Source organism: Lissotriton vulgaris, chromosome 3_1 (assembly GCF_964263255.1).
Source record: "Lissotriton vulgaris chromosome 3_1, aLisVul1.2, whole genome shotgun sequence".
In the NCBI taxonomy this organism is placed as follows: Eukaryota; Metazoa; Chordata; class Amphibia; order Caudata; family Salamandridae; genus Lissotriton; species Lissotriton vulgaris.
Window position 1 is genome coordinate 160,227,522 of NC_141689.1, and position 23,691 is coordinate 160,251,212.

Consider the following 23,691-nt stretch of genomic DNA (forward strand, 5'->3'; position numbering starts at 1 on the left):
CTAGGGCCAACACCCAAGGGAGCACCGGAGTACTCGTGTTATCTATCCCAGGGAAGCCGGGTGCATAGATGTTAAAGGCTGACGGGTCGCGTCGTCGTTTTCAATGGTGAATTCCTGCAAAGTGCTGCTGCCGCCAATAAGAGGAAGGTGTTTGGACTACATGTAGGCCAATGCACAGCCTCGGGGGATGCCGGGAAGCATGTGCAGCTGCAAAGTGCTGTGGTGGCCAGGGGCTCGGGTTGCACAGTCGACACGAGGGATACGGGCCTCAGACTTGGGGCACTGATCTACCTCTATGACCGCGGAAACCCACCTCCTGTGCTGCAAAAGTCTTCGGAGTCCTCAGGATCTTCGGAGATGTAGCCTGGTCATATGTGTCTTTGGTGCCTGCCAAGCAGGGGAGTAACTCCTTTACTCCAAGGGAGATTCTTCAGACATCTAGTCGTGTAGATCGTCGAAGTTCCGGGATTTCTGTAGCAGAGTTTCATCCAGGTATAATCTAAAGTCCTAAGGACAGGGGTTCTTTCTTTATACCCAAGGAAGAGGTTGGACTAACTCTGGGGACCTAGGGTTTGGGAAGAGGGGTGGCTACACCCATTTCCTTTGTCCAGTTTCGTGCAAGAGCAGGGGATGGTAGCCCCTGTGACCGGTTTGAACTGGACTATGCACAGGGACACCAAATATTCCCCCAGTGCAGACTTCAAAGCACTCTTTGAGTGCACCCACCCAGCCCTAATACACTAAAGCCTGTCTGGGAGGTGGTGACATCTCTCTGTGACATGAAACCTATTGTCCAGGCCTCCCCTGCCGAAGTTTCTGGGAGGTGGTGACATCTCTCTGTGACATGAAACCTATTGTCCAGGCCTCCCCTGCCGAAGTTTCGGTCAGCAGCAGGAGGGCAGACTCGTGCCTGTGGCTGGCAGCATCAATTTTGTGATGCCAGGGATCTGTAAGCTGGTAGCGGGTATACCTGTGCGGTCATGTCTCTCCCTCTAGAAGGGTGGGATCATACTCCCACACCGGTTACTCGTGTTGGGGTATGATTCCAATGTGTTTGACACCAAACACATGTTTCGTGCAGCCATGCCAAAGTTAGCATTTACCACGAGGTTATAATGCACTAAGGAGTATATGGTCAGGCTACATCACAGACACCCTCTCACACAAAACTAAGCACCCTGCCTTCAGCATTTATAAGGCCTGTCATAGGGATGACTGATAGGTCTATTTGTGCAGTGATAGGGTGAGATATAGTGAAATTATATCTCAGTAAGGGGTGCATGCACCACCCCACTTAGGCTGCAGTAGCAGTCCTGTGGTGTCATTTTGGAAGTCTTCCCAGGGGTAGCATAATACATGCTTCAGCCCCTGGTAGGCCTCTGGGGTACCTATGTCCTGGGCACATATAGTATACTAGGGACTTACAAGGGCACCCCAGAATCCAATGTGGAGTGTACCTAAGGTACTGGGAATCAATTTAGAGAGGAAGCAGCTAGGCTGGGGTCCTGGATAGCAGGGCCCCAGCCAGATTAAAGTCGAAAAACAGTGAACCATCAGCAAAAAGTCGGGGTAACCATAAGAAGCAGATCCTACTCTCCTACAGTACTGACACACACTACACTGATATGAGTAGCGCTGTACAACAAAGGAAATGCATATGAGATAGGTGCTACCTAAAGATGAGGGGCACTATTGGAGGGTGGCAGTGAGGGAATCAGAGGAAGAGGCCATGGGGTAGAGGGGGGATCTATTGAGAGATGAGGGGCACTGCTGGTAGTGAGTGAGTCTGAGGAGGTCATGAGGGGGATAAGTTACAGAGAGATGAGGGGCACTGGTGGAGGGTGGCAGTGAGGGAATCAGGAGGAGGAGGTCAATAGGGCGGGCCATTGAGGTATGAGTGGTACTGTTGGAAGGTGGTAGTAAAGGTATTTACGGAGAAAGAGGTTATTGGTGCGGCAACAAAAAAAGACTTTCACATCAGCGCTGAAGGCAGCTCTGTCATGGCCATTCTGTTTTTGTTTATTTAATTTAATTAGCAGTTGGGTCATAAGGGCTACTGTGGAACATACTTTAAAGTGTGTGCTAATTATATTTACTGCTATATTCAATGTTTTAGGTTTGAAGGTGATTTTACTGATGTTTTTACCAGGAAAAATGAAAGTGGAGCCCATTGGTGCCTGATATGGGGCTGGGACCCAAGGTCAGCAGTGAGATAAGGTGCACTGGAGAGGAGTAGTGGATAATCAAGCCTGTAAGGGAGTGTGTTGCAGAGTCCGGGATCAAGTGGAGGTAGTAATGAGGATTCTCCCTGAAGCTCACACAGAGGGAACCCGAGAAGTGTCACTTGCCTGATACTCCCTCCTCAGAAACCTCCTCTTCCCATCAAAGAAATATTAAATGGAAAACACACTTTTTGGGAGTGATAATATTTAGAAAGAGATTTGGAAAAGAGTGCGTTTTACTGGGCCTTATAAGACTTAGAAGAGATAAAGGACAGCCCTGAATCAGGCCTGCCTAGACATATATGCGACAAATCGAGCCCACAGTGGCCCACCCAAATGCTCCCTTGGCCCACCCAAATAAAAATTCCAGGAGCCGGGCCTGCCACAGAGGCTGTAAAAACAGACACAATTGTGAGCCCACCAGGTGATATCTAAAGGAAAAGGTAAAGGAGACCACAGAGGATACACTTAATAGCCTAACTGGAAAAAGTTGATCCAACAGCAAAGTATGTCTGACACATATTTACTTGAACACGATAATCCACTAGCATCAACCTGAAGGCATGACGTTTCTGACCATCTATTCACACTAGGTCTTGCAGAGGACCTGCTGGCAGTGTCCACCACCAGCATTTTCAGATGTTCAAGATGCAAGCCCCCGTGAATCAAATTCTGCAGATAATAAGTAAAGAAATGGACAGGGAATCTTGTCTCTTTCCTGGGCCAATAATCTGGAAGTAATGCGCAAAAAGGTATTTATATGTTGTAAACCAGAAAAAAACACAAAGAACAGAAATCCGTTTGCCCATGTTTTGCATTCATAATCAATGTGCAATTTTGGTTTTACCCAATTTCTGAAAGTAATTGAATGAGAAAAATGTCAAGAACGACATAGGCATTCCTGCTGACAATTCTTGCAAGCAAGGATCACTTATAAAATGTACTCAGCCACCCAAACAGCGAAGAACCAAATGCAGACTATTTAAAACCATAGGTGCTAAAAATGATGTCTGTTGGCAGGCTGGTTTCCTATTGGAAGCCTGTACTTTCTTAGTTATGCTACATGAACCACAGCCAAGAAGCTGTAATCTGAAACGGTCTATAATGAACACTCCAGTGGAGCAAGTGAGTGCCAGTGGAGCAAGTGAGTGCTAGTTTCCTAACTGGATACTGGGCTGTCATGCTGCCTATGAATAACAGAGTATTACCAATCATTCATTTTTGTGCCAGGCAGTCCGAGATAAACACTTTCAGAAATTGCACCCACATGCTCCATGCATGTATTAGAATGCTATACTGCGTATACTGGTGGGAGACACAGGAATCAACAATTAAAAGGACACTATAAAAGAAAACACCAAATTTAAAATGCACATTGAGGCGAACTTGGAGCACTTCACAAGCCCGACAGACAAGTTGCAAAATGTTGGGGGCGAAATCATGCGCCAGCATTTTCATTCTGGATTTTCATGATGTAATTTGGTTTTATGCCAGGAATCAAGTTAAATTTAAAAAAAAATATGGAATATATAAAAACAGTAGAAATCTTTCAAACTAATGGCCTTCCAGGAGTCTCCGAGAGCTCTTTTGGCACGATAGAGATGCTTCATGTAGAGCCATGTGGCCGTTTTTTGAGGCATTTTCTAATCATATCTGTAAATCGCCATGTACTTTGCATTTTGCAGGTGTGATTACCTTTCTTTTTTTTTTTAAACCAATGCCAAAAAATATCTTTTTTGATCGCTTCCTACGTTTTAAATGGCCTTGTTCCCGTCTGTTCTTTCAGATTGAGCTTTTATACTCTTAAGAGGAAAGTGCCGAATATATCACACGACTTGTTTAACCTAGAAGACCTCTAGAAAGTACCAAGCCTTCATAAGATAATGGGATATGATCAGTTGTATAAGCAAGTGGACAAGAGCCTGCCTGGTCATCATTTCCTGTGCATCTGAATGTCTAGAAGTGTTGAATGCATCGAAATGAAGCCTACTTGTCCAAGTACCTGAGACCAGGTGTAGCAACACTGAACACACAGAATGCAGCCTCTTAGAGATTTTTTTTACTCATTCCAGGGTGTAAGATTTCAGGGGATTTCTATGTTATGATGTTACCATTATGACGTTTTAAAATGCACCAACGGCCTGTCAAAAGCAAGCTTCCAGGACCAAGGTCAGCTTGATAAGACATTTCACTGACATGTATGTCTTTGTAAGCAAGCTAAAATACTCAAATCTCATACAAGCACAGGTGAACAGTGGAGATCTTTGACAGAAGAGGGTTTGTGAAAAGATATTTTCTGTTTCCTCACGTACATTGGTGTAGGGCATAGTCTTTATTTAGTATGGCCTCCGTGCTAAAACCCATGGTAGGCTGACATGTCTTTTTTTTTAAAAATTTCTTTGTGACGTTTTTGTGCTCGATAGGAATCAAAGTACAGCAGTCACAGACCAGTAAAAGCATAGATACTGCATGTTAACCCTTTCGCTGCGGCGGCTATTCCGCCGCAGCGCTAAGTGGGCGGGGCAGTTGCTTGGCGGCCGCATGCTGGTGACAGAACCGCTCTGTCACCAGCCGCGGTTGAGCTGTGCTGGTGACGGAGCGGTTCCGTCATGACCCGCCCCGCTCATTAAAACTGCCGTGCAGGCGCGAAATCAGCGCCGCGCAAGCGCGGCGGCTGGGCCATGACGGAACCGCTCAGTCATCAGCACAGCCCAACCGTAGCTGATGACGGAGCGGTTCCGTCATCAGCAGGGGAGGGGTTAAAGGCCATTGCCTTCTAGGTAGCTGATACTTTTCTTATCGAGTATGAGGAGTGAGAGCATACCTAGTATGCACATGACAAAGCAAAACTGCCTACTCACCAGTCCTTGGACATCAACTTTGGAAAAAAAGACAGAGAAGAGAGTTCTGCCTTCAATGCCATTAAATCCATGCCCCACTGTCAAGCATACATGCCATTTCTGAAAATCAATGTACACAGGCCGGCTGGCTGATAACTACTGATTCAAGTCAAATTAAAACACAGCCTAGAGTGGGAAGGTAAGCCAAGAGCCATACTAAGGGGGCATCCAGTCCACAGCGCAGCCGCCAGCAGGGTACAGTGTGAGCAACACAGGCACATTAGCCACAACTCTGTTTGAAAGGAACCAGTAAACATCATTCACGCTAACACGCATTGCAGCCTTGGCTCCGCTGCAGAAAGTGCCAAAGCATTATTAACCAGCCCACCACAGGCTAGATGGCAAGAGCTATGCCAGGTTTGTGACAAAAGGCCATCTGCCACCATGCCAATGTGTTGAGCATTCCGGTATGTTTCTAGGGGTCGCGACCCGTACATATCTCTTCACATCCTTCTGTGGTACACTCTGAAAAATGCTGTGCCAGGCTATCAGTTCTAGCAGCAGTCTCACACCACTCAATCAATCTGAGGGATGGGCAGATCCTTTGTGAGCCAAGGGCCCTAAACCACATCCTTATCCCAGCTAAAGGACGCTGGGTGGTACAGCATCTCCAAGCAGACACAGCCAGGGGAGGTTGGGACAAGAGGGCACCGGCCCGGCCTTTCCTGGAAGTGTGAGAACACTAAATATAGAAAGGAAAGGTGGCTGGCCTTGATGCACACGCCCGGGTGAGGTCACTGAAATTCAGCTGAGCTGATATATTTGAGTAAGCCATCAGCTGTCCAGCTTTCCAGAGTCTCGTCTCTGCCAGCTATGGGGGTGGGTGATTAAAAAGGCCCAGAGCCTTGAAGCGAGCCAAGATCCATCAGCACAGAAGGAGTAAGCTCGCTAGGCCAAGCATGTATGAATCTGTGGCTGCAGCCTTTAGCATGCCAGGCAATCAAGTATGGGCGTGCACTACAAAGACAACCGTTCTCATCCTTAGTACTCAGAGTACAACAATTGGACCACAACTGGTCACTCTGATAAAACTGTTCAAGGCAAGGACTTAATTCAGAGTTTTACCAAAAAGGAAGCCTTCTTGAAAGCAAGATTGCTCTTCAATATTTCTACATCTGGTTTTAATCTGTGTTCGAAACAAGATATGCATAAGTAATCGCTTTTAGACACACATGACAGAACTAATATGCACATAGTAATAGGTCGTAAAATCTGCTTAGCATGTCAATTACATAAAACAAAAGCAGAGATCCAAATACATCTCACAGCAGACTCACAGATACACATCTAAGACTTTTTCGAGTCCAGTCATTATCACTGAAATGACTACCTAGGTAATCTCCTCTCCAGCGCTAGCTTGCTCCCATCCATATGATAATTTATACTACGTCTAAAACCCTAGAATACCAGTTTTAACATCTTCAACATTCTTAGCCCTTGGTTGCTAATCTTCGCTCCTCGACCACTCCGTTTCCTCTTCCAATTCTATCCTTCTTCCTAATGAATGGGCAAGCCCAGTGTTAAAATAGAGGTGAATGCACTTAAGATGGCTTGGCTGTGCACAGTAACTCTAAATGTTACTTATGCCTGCCTACTGGAAGCTGCTACTCAGCTCACTAATTCCACAGGGCTCAAACTTTTGAAATTCAGACTCGGCATGGTGTGAGATGGAAATTATCGAAATGGTGTTAAGGAGTTTATATCAGACTTCAAAAGTAAATCTCTATGTTTTCTCTTGCAAATCAAGAGGGAACGGACACTAAAGGGGACCCATTCGAATTATGGGGACCTGCTGGCACTAACAGTTCTACCAAATAGGATGACTACATTTGTTCCTGTCTCACAAGGATCATGATGCTCCTGTCCTACATGCACCATGAAGCCGGATAATTAGAAAAAGTGGGTATTCAATTGTTAACTGAATTACTTAAAAGCCAAAGGATCAGAATACTACCAAGGAGTATATTCCAGCAGATGGTGCCAAAAAACAGAAAAGCCTCAACCTCCTATAAATACTAATTTAAAGTGCATTTTGTAACCAAGAGTAGGAATCCATGGCAGAGGTGTAGGTATGATTTTGGCGGAGCAGAAAGGGGCAAAATAAGGGAAGTACTTGAAAACTAGACAGCCTGGCTTAAATTTGATCCCTTCTGTATGTGACAGCCAATCCAATGTTTCCTATTTCCCGTGATGTAATCCTATTCCTAAAACCAGGGACCAATTGGACAGCTGCAATCTGGGCCCTCTGTAAGCTTGTGTAGCAGGGTGGCAAGCAGGCCTGCGTTTAAAACAGTGCAGTAGCCCAGGGAGATAATCATACCTGCTCTAACCACCTATGACGCCGCAGGCAATTAAGAGGTCAAATGGAATCGAATCCTATCATTTGTAAAAAAGAGCTGCTTACCATTTCACTAACCTGGTGGATGATGAACATGACTGCTCAAAAAACTTTCCAAGTTATTATACTTCTCTAATAAGCTGATGTGCTGGACGAAAAGGCCTGATGGTGGAAGGTCTTTCAAGTCTGAACTCGTTCCCCTGAAAATAAAAATCCCTGTGTAGGAAGTATTAGGTTTGAGACTTGAGACTTCTTTAACTCATCAGTATCTGACTTCTACGAGAGTCTTTAAAAGTGTACAGTTGGAAGTGAGAACTTTAGAGATTATAACATATACCAATGTATCCGTGGCATAGGTTGGTATAGACGCTGATTGCTCCTTAATATCAACCAATCAATCAATCAATCAAAGCATTTATATAGCGCACTACTCACCCGGAGGGTCTTAAGGCGCTAGGGGAGGGGGAGTCCGCTACTGCTCGAACAGCCAGGTCTTGAGCTGCTTCCTGAAGGCAAGGTGGTCCTGGGTCAGGCGGAGGTGGGTCGGGAGGGAGTTCCAAGTCTTGGCGGCCAGGTAGGAGAAGGACCTTCCTCCTGTGGTGGCTCTTCGGATGCGGGGGACGGCGGCGAGGGCGTGGCCGGTCGATCGAAGCTGGAGTGTGGGAGCGTAGAAGTTGAGGCGGCTGTTGAGGTATCCTGGGCCTTGGTTGTGTAGGGCTTTGTGTGCGTGGGTGAGGAGACGGAAGGTGATTCTCTTGTTGACCGGGAGCCAGTGCAGATCTCTCAGATGTCCGGAGATGTGGCTTCGACGGGGGATGTCCAGGATGAGTCGTGCTGAGGCGTTCTGAATCCGCTGGAGTCTCTTCTGGAGTTTGGCGGTGGTTCCGGCGTAGAGGGAGTTGCCGTAGTCCAGATGGCTGGTGACGAGGGCTTGGTGACCGTCTTCCTGGTCTCGGTGGGGATCCACCGGAAGATCTTACGTAGCATGCGCAGGATGTTGAAGCACGACGAGGAGACGGCGTTGACTTGTCTGGTCATGGAGAGGGAGGAGTCCAGGATGAAGCCCAGGTTGCGTGCGTGGTCTGTTGGTTTGGGTGCGCTGCCCAGGGCGGGGGGCCACCAGGAGTCGTCCCAAGCGGAGGGTGAAGACCCCAGGATGAGGACTTCCGTCTTGTCCGAGTTCAGTTTCAGGCGGCTGTTCGTCATCCACTTGGCTACGTCTGTCATCCCTTCGTGTAGGTTGGCTCTGGCGGTGGCGGGGTTGTTGGTGAGGGAGAGGATCAGCTGGGTGTCGTCGGCGGTGGAGATGATGTTGAGGTTGTGTTGGCGTGTGATGGCTGCGAGGGGGCTCATGTAGACGTTGAAGAGGGTTGAGCTGAGCGAGGAGCCTTGAGGAACGCCGCAGATGACTTCGGTGGCTTCTGATCTGAACGGGGGGAGGCGGACTCTGTGTCCTTCCGGCGAGGAACGAGATGATCCATTCCAGTGCCTTCTCCTGGATTCCGACGTTGCTGAGGCGCTGCACTAGGGTACGGTGGCAGACAGTGTCGAAGGCCGCGGAGAGATCTAGGAGGAGGAGGGCCGCTGTTTCTCCGTTGTCGAGCAGGGCTCGGATGTCATCGGTGACTGCGATCAGGGCGGTCTCGGTGCTGTGGTTGGCCCGGAAGCCAGACTGCGAGAGGTCGAGGGATCCGTTCGTCTCGAGGAAGGCGGCCAGTTGCTTGTTGACGGTCTTCTTGATGACTTTTGCAGGATACGGGAGCAGCGAGATGGGGCGGTAGTTCTTGAGGTCGGTGGGGTCGGCTGATGGCTTCTTTAGTAGAGCGCGTGCTTCCAGCTCTCCGGGAAGGTAGCGGTGTCGAAGGAGGTGCTGATGATGTCCCGCAGGTGGGGTGCGATGACAGCGTCGGCCTTGTTGAAGACGTGGTGGGGGCAGGGGTCGGTCGGAGATCCGGAGTGGATGGAGTTCATCGTGCGGACGGTGTCATCGGTGCTGATCGGGGTCCAGGCGCGGAGGGTGGTGGGGGGGGGGGCGGTAGTTCAGTCGTGGCGTGCGTCGGTTGAGTGCTGAAGCTGTTGTGTATGTCCGCGATCTTGTTGTGGAAGTAGGAGGCGAGTGCGTTGCAGAGGTCTTGTGAAGGGGTAATGTCGTTGTTTCCGGCATTGGGGTTGGAGAGCTCTTTAACGATGTTGAAGAGTTCCTTGCTGTTGTGGGCGTTGTTGTCCAGTCGTTCCTTGAATGCAGTTTTCTTGGTGGCGTGGATCAGTTGGTGGTGTTTTCGGGTGGCGAGTTTGAGGGCAGTCATGTTGTTCGGTGTTGGGTCTCTGCGCCAGGCTTTCTCGAGGGCTCGGCAGTTCTTCTTGGAGCTCTTGAGTTTGTCGGTGAACCATGGGGCTTTCTTGCTGCCGGGTCTGCTGGGCTGGGTCTTCAGAGGGGCGAGGTCGTCTGCGCAGTTGCTGATCCACTTCGCGAGGTTGGTGGCCGCCTGGCTTGAGTTCATTGCGCTGGTGGGAGGGTTCATGCTCAGGAAAGTTGCGAGCTAGTCGGCTGTGATCTTGTTCCAGCTTCTGCGTGCAACCTGTTGCTGGTGGTGGTGGATCGTGGTCCTGCTGAAGCTGAAGTGGACGCAGCTGTGGTCCGTCCAGTGGAGTCCGGTGGCGTGGCTGAAGGAGATGTCCTTGCTGGAGGAGAAGACCGGGTCAAGCGTGTGGCCGGCGTAGTGGGTGGCGGTGGTCACCAGTTGCTTGAGTCCGAGGTTGGCGAGGTTGTCCAGCAGGTTGGTGGTGTTGCGGTCGTTGTTGTTCTCCAGGTGGAAGTTGAAGTCCCCGAGAAGGATGTAGTCAGCGGAGAGGAGGGCGTGTGGGCTGATGAAGTCGGTGATGTCTTCGCTGAATTGTGTGCGTGGACCCGGGGGTCTGTAGATGTAGAATGAGGACTCCCAGAAGGAGGTACTACTTTGGAAGTGAAACTTACAACATTGACAATTGTAATCTCCCGGTAAGACTGGATCCAAGCCAGTGTCTGAAGATCAGCATGTATTACCAAGGTCAATCGGGCACAAATGATGGTATGTCCCACATTGTCAAAGTCAACAGAGAGATCAGATATCACCACAAACTGCTGCAAACCTGTGAGCATCAACCGAGAAACCCAAAAGAGACATCTCATTTTCATGCCTAGTGCGAAACCCAAATTATATGGGGGAAGGATACTTATGGTTATCCAGGCGTTCTTTCCCAATACCCTAGCCAGGAATGGCAAGTTAGAAGTGGACCTAATATTAGATTCTGGACTGTGCATGCTGGTATCAAGCAAAATACAGTGTAAGGGTTTTTACAACAAACTGTCAACTGGGAGGCTGTGCCAGATTCTGGAGCCTGCCAGACGAACAAGAAACGTTTCGGTTTTCTTTTCAAAGATGCTTTAGGCACAGCTGCTGCATGATATTTTAGACACAACAAAATCACCTTTTCCCTTTTACAAAAACACCAAATGTTTCTGCCCACACAGGTGAGTCAGAACCAGTTCGATTGCCCCCTCAGTTCTTCATTTTCAAAACTCAGTCATAGACCAAAAAAAGACATTGCCTCAGAGAGAATTACGTTTGAGCTTCTTAAGGTTTTGGTTGAGACAGGCACACAATACCTAGATGTATTGTATGTTGTATGTGGCACTACAAGTCGGTGGAATCATGGCATATAAATCACAAAGGACACTGCAGGTCCAAATAGATATACATTGACTGTGTGTCTGTAAAGATACATCTAAGAAAATGAGGAGAGAAGGGATGAGGTATGAAAGAATAAAGCAAGGAGTTAAGGAGAGTAATTTTGCTGCATAACTTATCAATCACAAAAGAAGTTGTGGATAAGGAACGTTTTTAGAGTTCTAAGACGGCCAGAATAGTGGGTTGAGTGTGGGAAGAGTGTTCTAATTTCTTTCCACAGAGCCAGATACTGTCAGTTTTAAAAGCTTCCCCGATATGGGATTTGGTAGTTCGAAGTATCGGCGAGGTGTTACTTCTAACACCTTGTGAGCCTGATTGCATAGTAAGAGATGAAGTTGCAAAGTTTCTTGAGGAATTAACTAAAAACTTGTGGTGAGTGCAGAGTCGCAAGGGTGGATGGGATAGGATAACAATGCTACAGTTTTTGAAATATAGGAGGCACAAGAAGGACACAGATGGCTTATTAGATGTCAATAAGTAGAGTCGAGGGAATAAGTGCCTGATTTTCATCATTAGGTGGATTCGACCGATTCCTTCCTCGATGCAGGCATCCTTTGTGACCAGAGTATCAATGATATCCCTAGAGTGTTTACTTCTTTGAGACAGTCAACTTAAAGAATCTTTGCAACCATTGATCAGAAATTCTGTTTTAATTGGGTGGAGCATTAAGCAATTCATAGATATGCTGAACGTGATCTTCACCAGGAACAATTTAAGAAGAGCCATGTTGATTATTGTTTAACTATAGCTGGGGAGTTTCTGTTTAGATAATCCCCAGCTCTGCTGAAGGAGATGAGACACTAAACATTTCCATCGTAAATCTGGAGAGTTCCAAGTTCAAAGTGAAAAATCTAGAAGCAAGACGGAGCCCGAAGGAACACCTCGGCCATTTTGACAGCTTTAGAGTTTCATTTACAGATGCTGAACAACTGGTGCCTTTTGTCCAAGAAGGAGGGAACCATCTGTCTGAGTCCTTACCATGAAAGCCCGGGATTTATCACAGGATCATGAGTAAGTCTTCTGTGATCAAACTTATTGAAAGCTATTGGCTAGCCAGACAGATATGAAGGCAGGACCCCAGTGTCAGGTTAGCAACTCACTTCGAAATCTTTCTCTGGATGGCACAAGACCAACTGCTGGGTGAGCACTGGCTAATATTTGAAGATTAAGTTGCATTTAATGAGTGGGTTTCATGTACCCATGACTTTTAATAGGTCATCTTTAGTGATGGGTGTGGACTCAGACTATTAACACCCGCACTCAGTAAGAAGGAAATCGGAATGAAAATTAATTTTGCTAAGTACTGTGGAGGCCGAGGTCTTGGTGAGGATAAATAATTTGCTAAATTTTTCAGACAGTTGCCTGCTAACGAAGGTTATTTAAAGTGATTGGGATTTGTCAACTGGGCACACTGTGGATCTGCTTTTATAGAAGGAATGACTTTGTTTGGCTCGGGTAATGTCAGTTTTCTACTTTTTTCTTGATTAAAATATTTGGAAGAGGAGCTGGGGCCATTGCTGATTCACGTTCGGTTTTTTGCTATCTACTTACTTGGTTAAGGTCTCTGAAACATGCACGGCTGCACCCAGAACTTTTTTTTTTTTTACTACGAGACAAATTGTTGATTACATTTTTCATTTTGCTATTGTTTCTTCTACTTGTGGGTTGATGTCTGTGATGAACAGGGTGCTGTCAAAATGTTATGTGTTTGTTCATCAGGAGGTCGATTCAAACAGATAGAGCGTTTTGATAAGCCGACACGGCTTAAGGTTTAGAAGTTATAGGCTCAAAGTAAAAACACAGTGGTTGGACCAATCACCATTTATGGCAGATTACAGGGCCAAACAATATTATGCTGAGGATTCTGTTCCCAAAGTGCATGGGTTAAACGACAAATGGCAATGAAAGTAATTCAAGACGGCAACTAGGCATGGAAAAAGTATGTATGTAATGTAAAGTATTTGCATACCACCAACCTAGCTTGTGAGTTAGCATTTAACAAGGAAGTTGTGGCAATCATGATGCTGAAGGGGATACATTTCGATATTCTGGAACACATTACATTTGAGCTGATGTATTCCAAGAGGTGATTGATAAAATCTGATAATATTTTTTGGAGTGTGGGAGATTTTGAAGTATTTAAAACCACGTTGTGGCTGGAGTTTGTTCTGATGTATGGATGCTAGACCTAATCCAGGTTAAATCTGCCTTTCCATAGGCAAGATGGAGAAACATTAGGGGACTGTAATCCTTGATGCACTGGGGAAATCACTAAACCATTACTTGGTTTTTATAGGGTGTGATTGTGTATGAGAAGCGGCCTGCAATTTCATCAAAGTTGGCGTTGATTTACCGGTTGTTCTAAAGTTTGCATTTGATGGAGAAATTGGAAACCTCTCGTTACGTATTATATGTCTAGTCGGGTGATGCTGATGAGATGTAATTTCTTTGGTATTTTGCATATATCAGATGCTGCATGTGGAAAAGTTCCTTTAGGTATTTTGTCCGTTTCTTATTAGTGGAAAGGGACATTTAAAAGGTGAGAGAATGGGTGAATAGAAAGCGAGCTATTGGCAATCTAAGAGGAATAAATACACTGTCAGTAAGCTAAGGATGAATGCAGGGGAAGGTAGATCAGGATGAGGGGTGGGGGGAGGAGGGGGAGTGCCGAAATATACTGCAGCAGTGGCATCGATTAAACTTAGTTCTCCAATCCTTTCTAGTAGGTACATTAAAGAAAATGATGGTGTCAAGTGATAATACTGTAAGTAGAAGGCAAAGGGGTGCAACTGTGGAGAGGACTATAGGGAATAATAGGAACATTTTCAAGGTGTGGGGAGAAATTATGAGGGGGGCCGAGGATGGTGATCAGTGCTTGTATTTGTATGCTGCAGTGGATGTATTCCTTTAACGTATTCCATTAAAAATGTTTTTCCAGCTCAATGAATGTCAACACAAAGTGCGGGCCCGATGTAGAGCTTGGTGGACAGGTTACTTACTCAGTACCTTTCCCGTTAAACCCTAGATCCACGTATCTTATTTTGTCGATGTGGCCACTATTGGTAAAATACTTTCTCGGGTGGCCCCATGGAAAAGGGGCTGTTGGAGAAAGGACTATATACACCACCCACCTTGTTTAATTGAAGCAGCTCTGAGGGTGAGGGGGCACTAGTTTTTTTTTAAACATTCTTGGGGTGCTTTCTTGAAAAACAAAACTCGTTAGAACAGTTTGATTGCTGGCTGTTATGTCTGCCCGTACAGTCTTCCAAAATGGCTTCTACATTAATAGGAACTGCCATGATGGTGATTCCGGTCAATGTATAGAGTTATCTGCGGGCTGACAGATAACTCAAAACCTGGCAGGGGGAGGTCTCTCGGGATGGGGGAGGTACTGTACTCAACCATTACGATGCAGTAAACTGTCTGCCAAACTCTAAATCAGGCTGTATGCCCCAAACCAGGCTAGGGTTTTGAGGCCATATTACACTGTCTGTTCTAGAGTGTTATGAAATACCTAAATGTAATGCAAGCTGGGCTATTTGATGTAACATACCATTTTCCATTTATTAGCACAATAAGCCTAGTTCATAAAAGTGATTACTTGTGGTTGGAAATTCAAGAAAAAGTACACCATGCTGCTAAAAGACTGTTAGCCTGCACTGATGGCACACCCATATTAGCGGTTCATGACATTTGTTTAATACAATGACTGATTTAGACTAAATGTAGTGAATAAATTGCAAAAATAGGAGCGCCTGTGCCCAAAGCTCTGCTCAGAAGTCAGAGGCGGATGCTACTATATGTCGGCACGTCGATTGTTAGTCTTTATTCCACCACATGCCTCTTTAAGCTACTACCAGACACACCCTCTCCTGCAGGTACCTGCTTTTTCTCTTTGTGACACTTTTCTGTATTTCCTTGCTCCTTTCTCGTGTTTGCTTTAATCTCTCTTACTATCAGTCAATGTCCATGAAGAAAAATAAGTGGCGGTCCCAAAAATCAGTTTTGGTGAGCTCCACTGGCAACAACCATATCAAATTAAAAACGAACTAAATGAAGCTTCCAAGAGTAGCAAATTGGCTTGACCAGAAAACAGTTTCACTTACCTCTTTAAGACTGATCTTAGCCGTGTAGACCACGTTGGTTCCGTCCCTTTTGAAGTGTGCATGTGGCTTGTCCTTCAGAAGAAACACTATATCAGCAGGGATGTTGTCTGGTGTGGAGTCTCCTTCTTTGGGGAATGTGATTTTGGTTCCTTCTTTCCACCCTCTCTTTATGACAATGTTCAAAATCTTATCCTCTGTCCGCATGGATCGTCCATCTGGGTTGAGCCTGCGCCGTGTGATCTTCATCCGCTTTGTGCAGCCATGGAAGATCTCTTCGAGTGAAACCTTCAGCTCGTGGACTACAGGGGGATCCTGTACTTTCCGCCGTGAGTTAAGAGGTTCTGGGTGCCTCCGGTGAAATCCATTTACCCCAAAGCGTCCAAAGGCATTGAATGGATCATCCTCATCCTCTTCAATATCCATGTCTTCGTGTTCAAATCCATTAGGCATTCGAGTACGACTGGATCCAAAGAAGATATCAAAAGGGTTGGAACCACCAAAGAAAGAGGCAAATGTTGCATGGGGATCTCCATGGAAAGTGTAGTGGAAAGTGCTGCCTGAGTTGTTGGAGGATCCACCTCCAGTTTTGAGACCTAGTGAACAAAGAACATTAGAAAACATGTCAGTAGGTTTGTTTCATTCGTGTATTTGTTTCTTGCAAAAGTAACAATATTTTAATATAAAAAAAGTATAATTCATGGCATATCTTTTTAAAGTGTGTCTTGAGGGAAAGCAGCAGGCTTTTCAGAGCCCGAGTATTACAAAATACGGCTGATGCAGGTCTAAAGATTTTTGATTGCTTCAATATGGTGCTTGATGGTGAAGGTAAGCAGAATGTGTGAAGCAGGTGGCAGTAGATGCAGGAAAAGAGCAATACAGCCTGAAAGAACATTGTAAGCAAACATAATTGAGCAATGATGGTAACTCTTGAAATTGCCTTAAAGTCATTTATATCAAGCAATGCAAATAACAGAATTCTTAAAATTCTTAGATTAGCATATTATCGTTAAGGACTGTGAAATAAGACTCAAAGATCTGAGCACACAGACTCTGATCCCAAGCCCTGCCAGTCGGGCTCAAGATTGTGCTGAAAACAGAAAAATGAATGCAGAGTCCTTGGTCATCAGCACAACACCCGAGTACAACGTATTACTGCTCATTTTTCCATAACAGAGGATGACACGAAAGCAATCTAGAGGATTCAGATGCCAAGTGCAAGGCGAGACAGATGGTATAACAATACAGGAAATCTTCATATGATGTCCCCTCTTCGTTAAAGAATCTTCCAGACTTCTGGAAAATGTGATGTGGTTCTTAACCCCTTCACTGCTGGCCCGTTTCCGCCCCTGTGCTGTAAACAAATGAACAGGGGCGGGCCATGACGAACCCCAGCCGTCATCAGCACACGAGCACCGTAGTGCATGACGGCTGGGGTTCGTCATCAGCATGCAAGGGGTTAACAAAGAACGTTTTGCGGACTCAAAACTCAAGCCAACAAATTTCACACCCATTGCCAGACATTTCAGTGGACTGTTGCTGCAGTCTGAACTGAACTACACCTAGTGGCAGCCACCAGAGTACTCCAGGGGGTGGCATTATAATGTTGTGCTTCACTGACTCTAATGTCTGAACTTTTTCATTCATTTTGGAAGGAAGCCGCAATGTTAAAGAGCTGCCTTACTTGGGCAAACCGTACACTGCACAAACAGAAAGAAAGGGAGCAAAGTTATACTGCGGAGGGACGGTACATCAGGTGTCTCCGCCATCTTTGCTTCACTGAATGTGCCTTGCATAAGGCATATTTGCCTTCACAGTCTCCCCGCTGGACAGTCTCTGGCAGCCTATTATCACTGGATTTGACCAGTGAATCAAAGCACAAGGACAGGCTGTGGGCATGCAAATTCGGATTCAAAGCCAATATGTCTGGCATTGGCTGCCAGCCTTTTGGTTTGTCAATGCTTGTTTTGTCTTGGTTTTTGGAACTGCTGAGCACTCAAGAATATATATACATACACACGATCGACCAGCTGTTCAGATTACAGCTGGTATACTGGAGGACGGTCATTCTAGGGGAGGGTAGTTTGTATTTGATTTTTGTGGACCTTCGGTCTGCATTCGACCTGGTCCAGAGGGACAAGCTTTGGGTAATTCTAAATGAGATGGGTGCCCCGGCCTATTTGTGTGAAATACTCAAGCGCATGCATCAAGAGACGTATGCTAGGGTGAGGTTTGGCAGGGGAGGGGAATTGTCATCTCCGTTCCCAGTGGAAAGGGGAGTGAGGCAAGGGTGCGTCCTAGCCCCCACGCTTTTCTCCCTATTTCTTAACGGTCTGATTGTTTTCCTACTGGGAGAAAAAAACTTGGACTTCCCTACCTTAGCTGGACAGAACATTCCGGCCCTAATGTTCGCTGACGATACCCTCCTATTGTCAAAGTCATTGGGGGGTATTTAGCGCACACTAGAGGCTTTTTCCAGTTTTTGCAAATTAAGGAACTTGGAAATTAATTTTGCCAAAACCAAGTACACAGTGTTTAATATGAAACACCCAAGTTGCCCCCATCCGCACCTGGACGGATTGGCTCTGGACCGGGTTTCCACATTTGAGTATTTGGGGGTCACCCTAAGTGACAGAATGGACTGGGGCTCGCAGAGAGCTTAAGTTAATCTGAAGCTTGCCCAATCCTCGGGTGGTATCCTAAAAGTTTTTAACAAATCTTCCCTTAAACTGATGGGACTACCCGTAGAGATATATAAAGCTCAGGCAAGAGGTGGTGCGCTATACGGAGCGGAATTATGGGGACATGTAAGTGCGGCGCCCTCTCCCTTACTGAGAATAGTTTTATGAGGCGTCTCCTGAGACTCCCTCGGAGTACTCCCCTTACCCCACTAAGGCTGGACATGGGTCTGGTGCCCATCCAGGACTTCGTCTCGAATCGTCCACTGCTATACTGGAGACGACTCTGGGCGACCCCGGAACTTGAGAGTTACAGGGAGGACCTGAGGGATCTGCTAGCTAGAAGGGGCGCGGGGAGGATCCCATGGTTAAAGTACATTCAGGACCTTTCTCAGTCTCTTGGTAGGGGAGACCTGTGGTCTTCTCCTGAGCAGGCTGCGCCCAGCTCTCAAGAAAAACCTTGAGCTCGCAGTTGAGAGCATGGTATGGCCCTCCTATTATCAAATTCCTCCCTGGGTAGACTTACTAACACCTTCTTAGAGATTAAGCTACATCACAATTTTGAGAGATTCCTCGACGACATCCAGGCCCCCCTGGCCAAGAAAATTTATATTCAGTTCAGGCACGGCTCACTCCCTCTCAGGGAGGCCACTGATAAGTGGCCAAATGCTTCACCTCCAGGGAGTATTTGCCCAGGGTGCACAGGTAGCAGGGAGACAGATCTGTACGTTCTGCTCTTCTGCCCCTCGTACTCTCGGGCAAGAGCAAAATGGATATTTATTTTCTGCAAGTCCAGGGGTATAAGGGATTAGAGGGAGACCTTCCGAATCCTTAAAACTGACACAACCTTTCTGACAGTATATGCAACGGCAACATTTCTTCTGTCTATGTGGTTCACTAGATGTGCAATATTAAAAAATCCATTAATTCATGAATTACTGCTCCTGGGGTGCTATAATGTCATAACAGCGGAAGGTATTTTCCTAATAAAGAAATGAGGCAGTTCAGTAGGGAATCTTTGTTGATCTTGTGAGATACTTATGTATGTATTTCTTAAATCTTTTTATCCTTTTAAGAACGTTGTCCATCGAGGTCTTTGGCATTTTTTAAACTGTATTTGTATTTAAATTCTATTGAAGTATGTGCTCATCTGTAAATATGTCTTTTTATGGTTTTTAACCGAAAATAAAAGCTTTATGACTGACTGACTATACATACACACACACATTAAAAAAGTGACTGTAAGCAAACAATATTTCTATATTCCAAAGTAGGCCCTAGCACAGGTGGGAACTACTTTGTGTGCAGATATGCTGCTTGTAAAAGAGCGGAAGACTGTTACTCACAGTGGAATTGTTCAATGGCTGAAGCAAGTCCCAGGCCGGCTTAAAATGTGAAATAATATCTATCTATCTCTCTCTCTCTCTCTCTCTCTCTCTCCCTCCCTCGCTCTCTCTCTCTCTCCTTCCCTTAGCCATTTCTTCTTACACTTCATTAAAGGGATTTTAGCTTCCAGGTCAAAAGCACAATGGGCACAGGAAGTGGGGTGTACTTCCAGCAGTGACATGCTTCTCTTCCAAACGAGGCAATAGTTTGACAGCACTGCCTAAGCAGCGTACCCCCCTCACCCCCCCTCTGATTTGATAGCACTCTGAAATTAAATAGACAAAATTGGATATGGTAGCAACTGATTCTTCGGCCTAAAATCTTACCAAGGTAACTCCAAAGCATAAACACACTTGTTTTCTTAAATTCAACAACTGCCTCAACAAAGAGGAAAGCCCTTTACTGCTCTCCTCTCGAGTCCAGTTTAACGGACTTTTGCCTAATATTTCAGATAAATTCACAACGTTAAGCCCAACTACTTTCTAGGTCACAGGCACTGAAAGAAATGCACCGAAAGACAGGAAAGTTACGACCTCCGTCAGCCTAGAACCTATTTATTGCACAAAGTCCCAGCATACTTAAAAAAGTTTCCCGTATTCAAGTACTTTTCTCTCCAACTCTTCAGAAACCTTCTAGCGGACTCTCTAAATTTGAATCTGTCATGAATTACTTACTTCTGCTGACTGGCCACTGGAGACTTTCGTGAATCCCCAAACAGGCTGAAATCTGCTCAAATCATAGTCGTGCGTGTACAATTTGTAAATATCTACAGTTTTGAGAATCTAGAATCTATTAAAAGAGTTTAATAAACAAAGATCTTAGAAAACAGGCCTGTTGTAATGAAGTATTGAAAGAGGACACTGTACCAACGTCGCAGGACAGGGGTCACACACACAAGTTATTTCCACTGAGCTAAGAATAACCTGCAAACACTCCAGCGCAGAGGGATGATAGACAATCCATTGCAGCTTCTCCAAACCACTGAAAGGTCTTCCATCACGTGGAAAGCCTCTGCTCCGTCCTAATAACGGCTTCTTCTCTTTTCTTACCAGTGAATTTTTCGTTTCAATATTTGAAATGCCAATATACACCAAAATACATTTTGATCACTCTTCCGTGAGTGGCAACAGCGTTAGTAATATTTATTATTACTTAAACCCACCTCTTGCATGGTTATAAACATTATCTTGAGACGGTCGCTTTATCCCTCCACGTGGGTAAACATGTCAATATTTGAAGAAAGTAGACCACCAGTAGCTGAATGCTGTTTAACTGGCTGCACTAGCTGGAACCCTTTCTGTAGGTACTATCACAGTTTCAGGATGCATTAACATTGTAAATAAAAGATATAACAATGTAATATGATTTGTGCTTGGAGGAAGTTGTCGCGAGAGCTTCAAAAAGTAAACGCAGCGATTTACCTAACCTGTTTATCCCCCCAGTCTCTTTTTTTCTTTTTCTTTTTTCAGTCTACCAAAATGACATGCCCAAGTCAACGAAACTAAATATTATCCAAAAAAGTGTCTTACAGTCCAGAGGATTAGAAAACTCATTTGTTGTTAATTCTTCTCAAAGACCTCAAACACAGCAAAAGAACAGCCAAGCGTTTTGAGGAATCGCCTCTTTAAAAAGGCTACAAATAGTCCTGTCCCAAGTTCTTCTTAAAATCGGTTGACCCGAAATGTTAGTAGAATCCAAAGTTATAGTAAAACTCGAGTTATCGAATGCAATTTTTTAATCAGATATTGCTTGCCTCGTATCCAATGTAGTTAAATTGCATATGCTCCAACTGTAGGTATCAGGTATGGCACTACACATGCAGCATGACAACAGTTTGTTTTCTCAAAATGCGCATTGGCAGTTCTTTTGCAGTTTTTGATGTATTTGAGATGAAGTATCAATAAAGAAGGTTTTCCAGTATTTCCATACATTATTTATTATTGTTATGTCAAGCAATGCTGAAAGCAAGACCTTCTTATGGATGCAGGGAACTTTAAACTAAACAAAGCAGCGGGAACTAGTGTTGGCGGAAAAAGCACCAAGGTATAAATCCCTCCAGCCTTAATTTTTTTTATAAATGTGACAGTGCTAAGCACACTTTTTAAAAACTTTTCTTAATACAATTTAAAACTAAAAAAAGAAGTACGAAAGGACAGATTATCGCTCTACATAAAAAGCAAAAGTCTGCCAATCGTATTACAGAGCTAACACCCTTAAAGATACAAACAAAATTAAATATAATAAATGAGGCAATGACTAGTGTAAATATGCAAGTAAAAGAAAAGGCAGCTGAACAACAAGAAACAAAGAAGGCACATAGGGATGCACACAGGAAAAAAAGGAAAGCCAAAGTTGCCCCATGAAATCAACACATTAGAACACTGACAACCAGAAATTAGCACTCACTCCGAAGACTCCAAAGAAGCCTCTGACCTAATGTAACACCTCCACTTCAAGTTACACACCAGGCCGACATCCACCATCAAGGGAACCATCATCTACTGCGCCCCGACCCCCCACACCTCTCGCCGACTCCATCTCGGACTGCATCTCCGCACAAGCCATCGCAGCCACCAACTACTCTCTGCTAGGAGATATCAACTTCCACCTCGAGAATCTACAAGACCCACAACACCGCATCCCTCCCAGACAACCTCCACAACATAGGACTCCGACAGATCGTGACAGAGCCAACACACTGCGCAGGACACACCCTTGATCCTTCACTACAGGAACCTCCGCCACCTTCAGCCACACCACGAAACTACCATGGATATATCACTGACACATCTACTTCACCTTCAACACACCAACCATCACCAGACCCCAACTCCAGCCATCGCATAGAAACTGGACAAGAATAGCCGACGATACGCTCACCGCTGCCCTCAAAATCGTCGCCACCACCATTGCACGCAACGATAACCCAAACACCGCAGCAAGCACCTTCCACTACTGGATCACCGACTGCGCGGACACTTTAGCCCCCCTCAAAAAGAACACCACCCACACAAAAAAAGCCAGCTGGTTCACCTCCGAACTCCGGGAATCAAGATGCTCCTGTCGCTGCCTCAAGAACATCTGGAGAAACACCAAACCCCCAGAAGCCACCAGCAACTTCAGAGCCACCACCACTGCACACCACCAACTCATCAGAAACACCAGAAAGAAGTCTATCCAAGACAGGATCTCCTCCCAAACACACAACACCAAGAAACTCTTCAGCATCATCAAGGAGATTGCCCAGCCCAACAGTGAAACTATGGACATCCCACCCTCACAGAACCTATGCGACAGACAACACCTACATCCACCACAAAATCAAGACCATCTACGACAGTTTCAACAAGGACCACCAAAGCAAATAACCCCCCTTTCCAAACCCTCGACACCAACAAACCTACAATCTCCTCCTGGACACCCCAAAGATACCCTGGAAACTATGAAGTCCATACACTCTGGGGCCCCCATGGACCCTTGCCCCCACATCTTCAACAGAGCTGCAGACACCATCGCCCCCAAGCTCCGCCTCACCATCAACTGCTCACCAGCTGCTGCCACCTTCCCCAGATCAACCCCCTTCTCAAAAACTCCTCGGCAGACTCCACTGACCTCAAAAACCTCAGACCCATCTCCCTGCTTCCATTTCCTGCCAAAGTCATTGCAAAAGCAGTCAGACAACTCACTACGTTTTTAGAAGACCACAACATCCTCGACATCGCCCAATCCGGATTCAGGTCTAACCACAGCACCGAAACAGCCCTACTGGACAAGGGAGAGACGGCGGCACTCATCCTACTCGACGACTTTCGACACAGTCTCCCATCACACCCTGATAAGAAGACCCCACGTAGCCGGCATCAGAGACAAGGCCCTCGCCTGGATGCAATCCTTCCTCTCGGCCAGAAACCAACGAGTGAGACTCACCCCATTCCTTGCAGATCCCACATCCACCAGCTGCGGAGTGCCCCAGGGATCCTCCCTCAACCTCGGAATCATCCTGGACCCCGACCTCAGCATGAACCATCAGATCAACTCAGTCACCTCCACCTGCTTCCGTACCCTCTGCCTCCTACGCAAGACCTTCAAATGGATCCCCCTCGAACACTGAAAGACTGTCACACACGCCCTCATCACCAGCAGACTGGGCTAACGCAACACGCTCTATGCCGGAATCAACAAAAAAACTCACCCGCAAATTACAAAACTGCCAGAATGCCGCTGCCAGACTGATCCTTGACCTACCCCGTTACTGCCACCTCTCGCAACACCTACGTACCCTGCACTGGCTCCCCATAGAAAAAAGAATCACTTTCAAAATCCTCACCCATGCACA

The 23,691-nt window shown here is 45.9% G+C and overlaps 1 protein-coding gene across 2 annotated transcripts in view; it reads right to left on the reverse strand.

The window, feature by feature from the left end:
* Positions 1-23,691, reverse strand: part of DNAJB5 (DnaJ heat shock protein family (Hsp40) member B5) — a 75,979-nt gene that overhangs the window by 14,673 nt on the left and 37,615 nt on the right. For both annotated transcript variants that reach the window (XM_086960258.1, XM_086960257.1), the window contains one exon: positions 15,295-15,887. In XM_086960258.1, the coding sequence (XP_086816384.1) occupies positions 15,295-15,887 (593 nt within the window). The remainder of the gene's footprint in view (positions 1-15,294; positions 15,888-23,691) is intronic.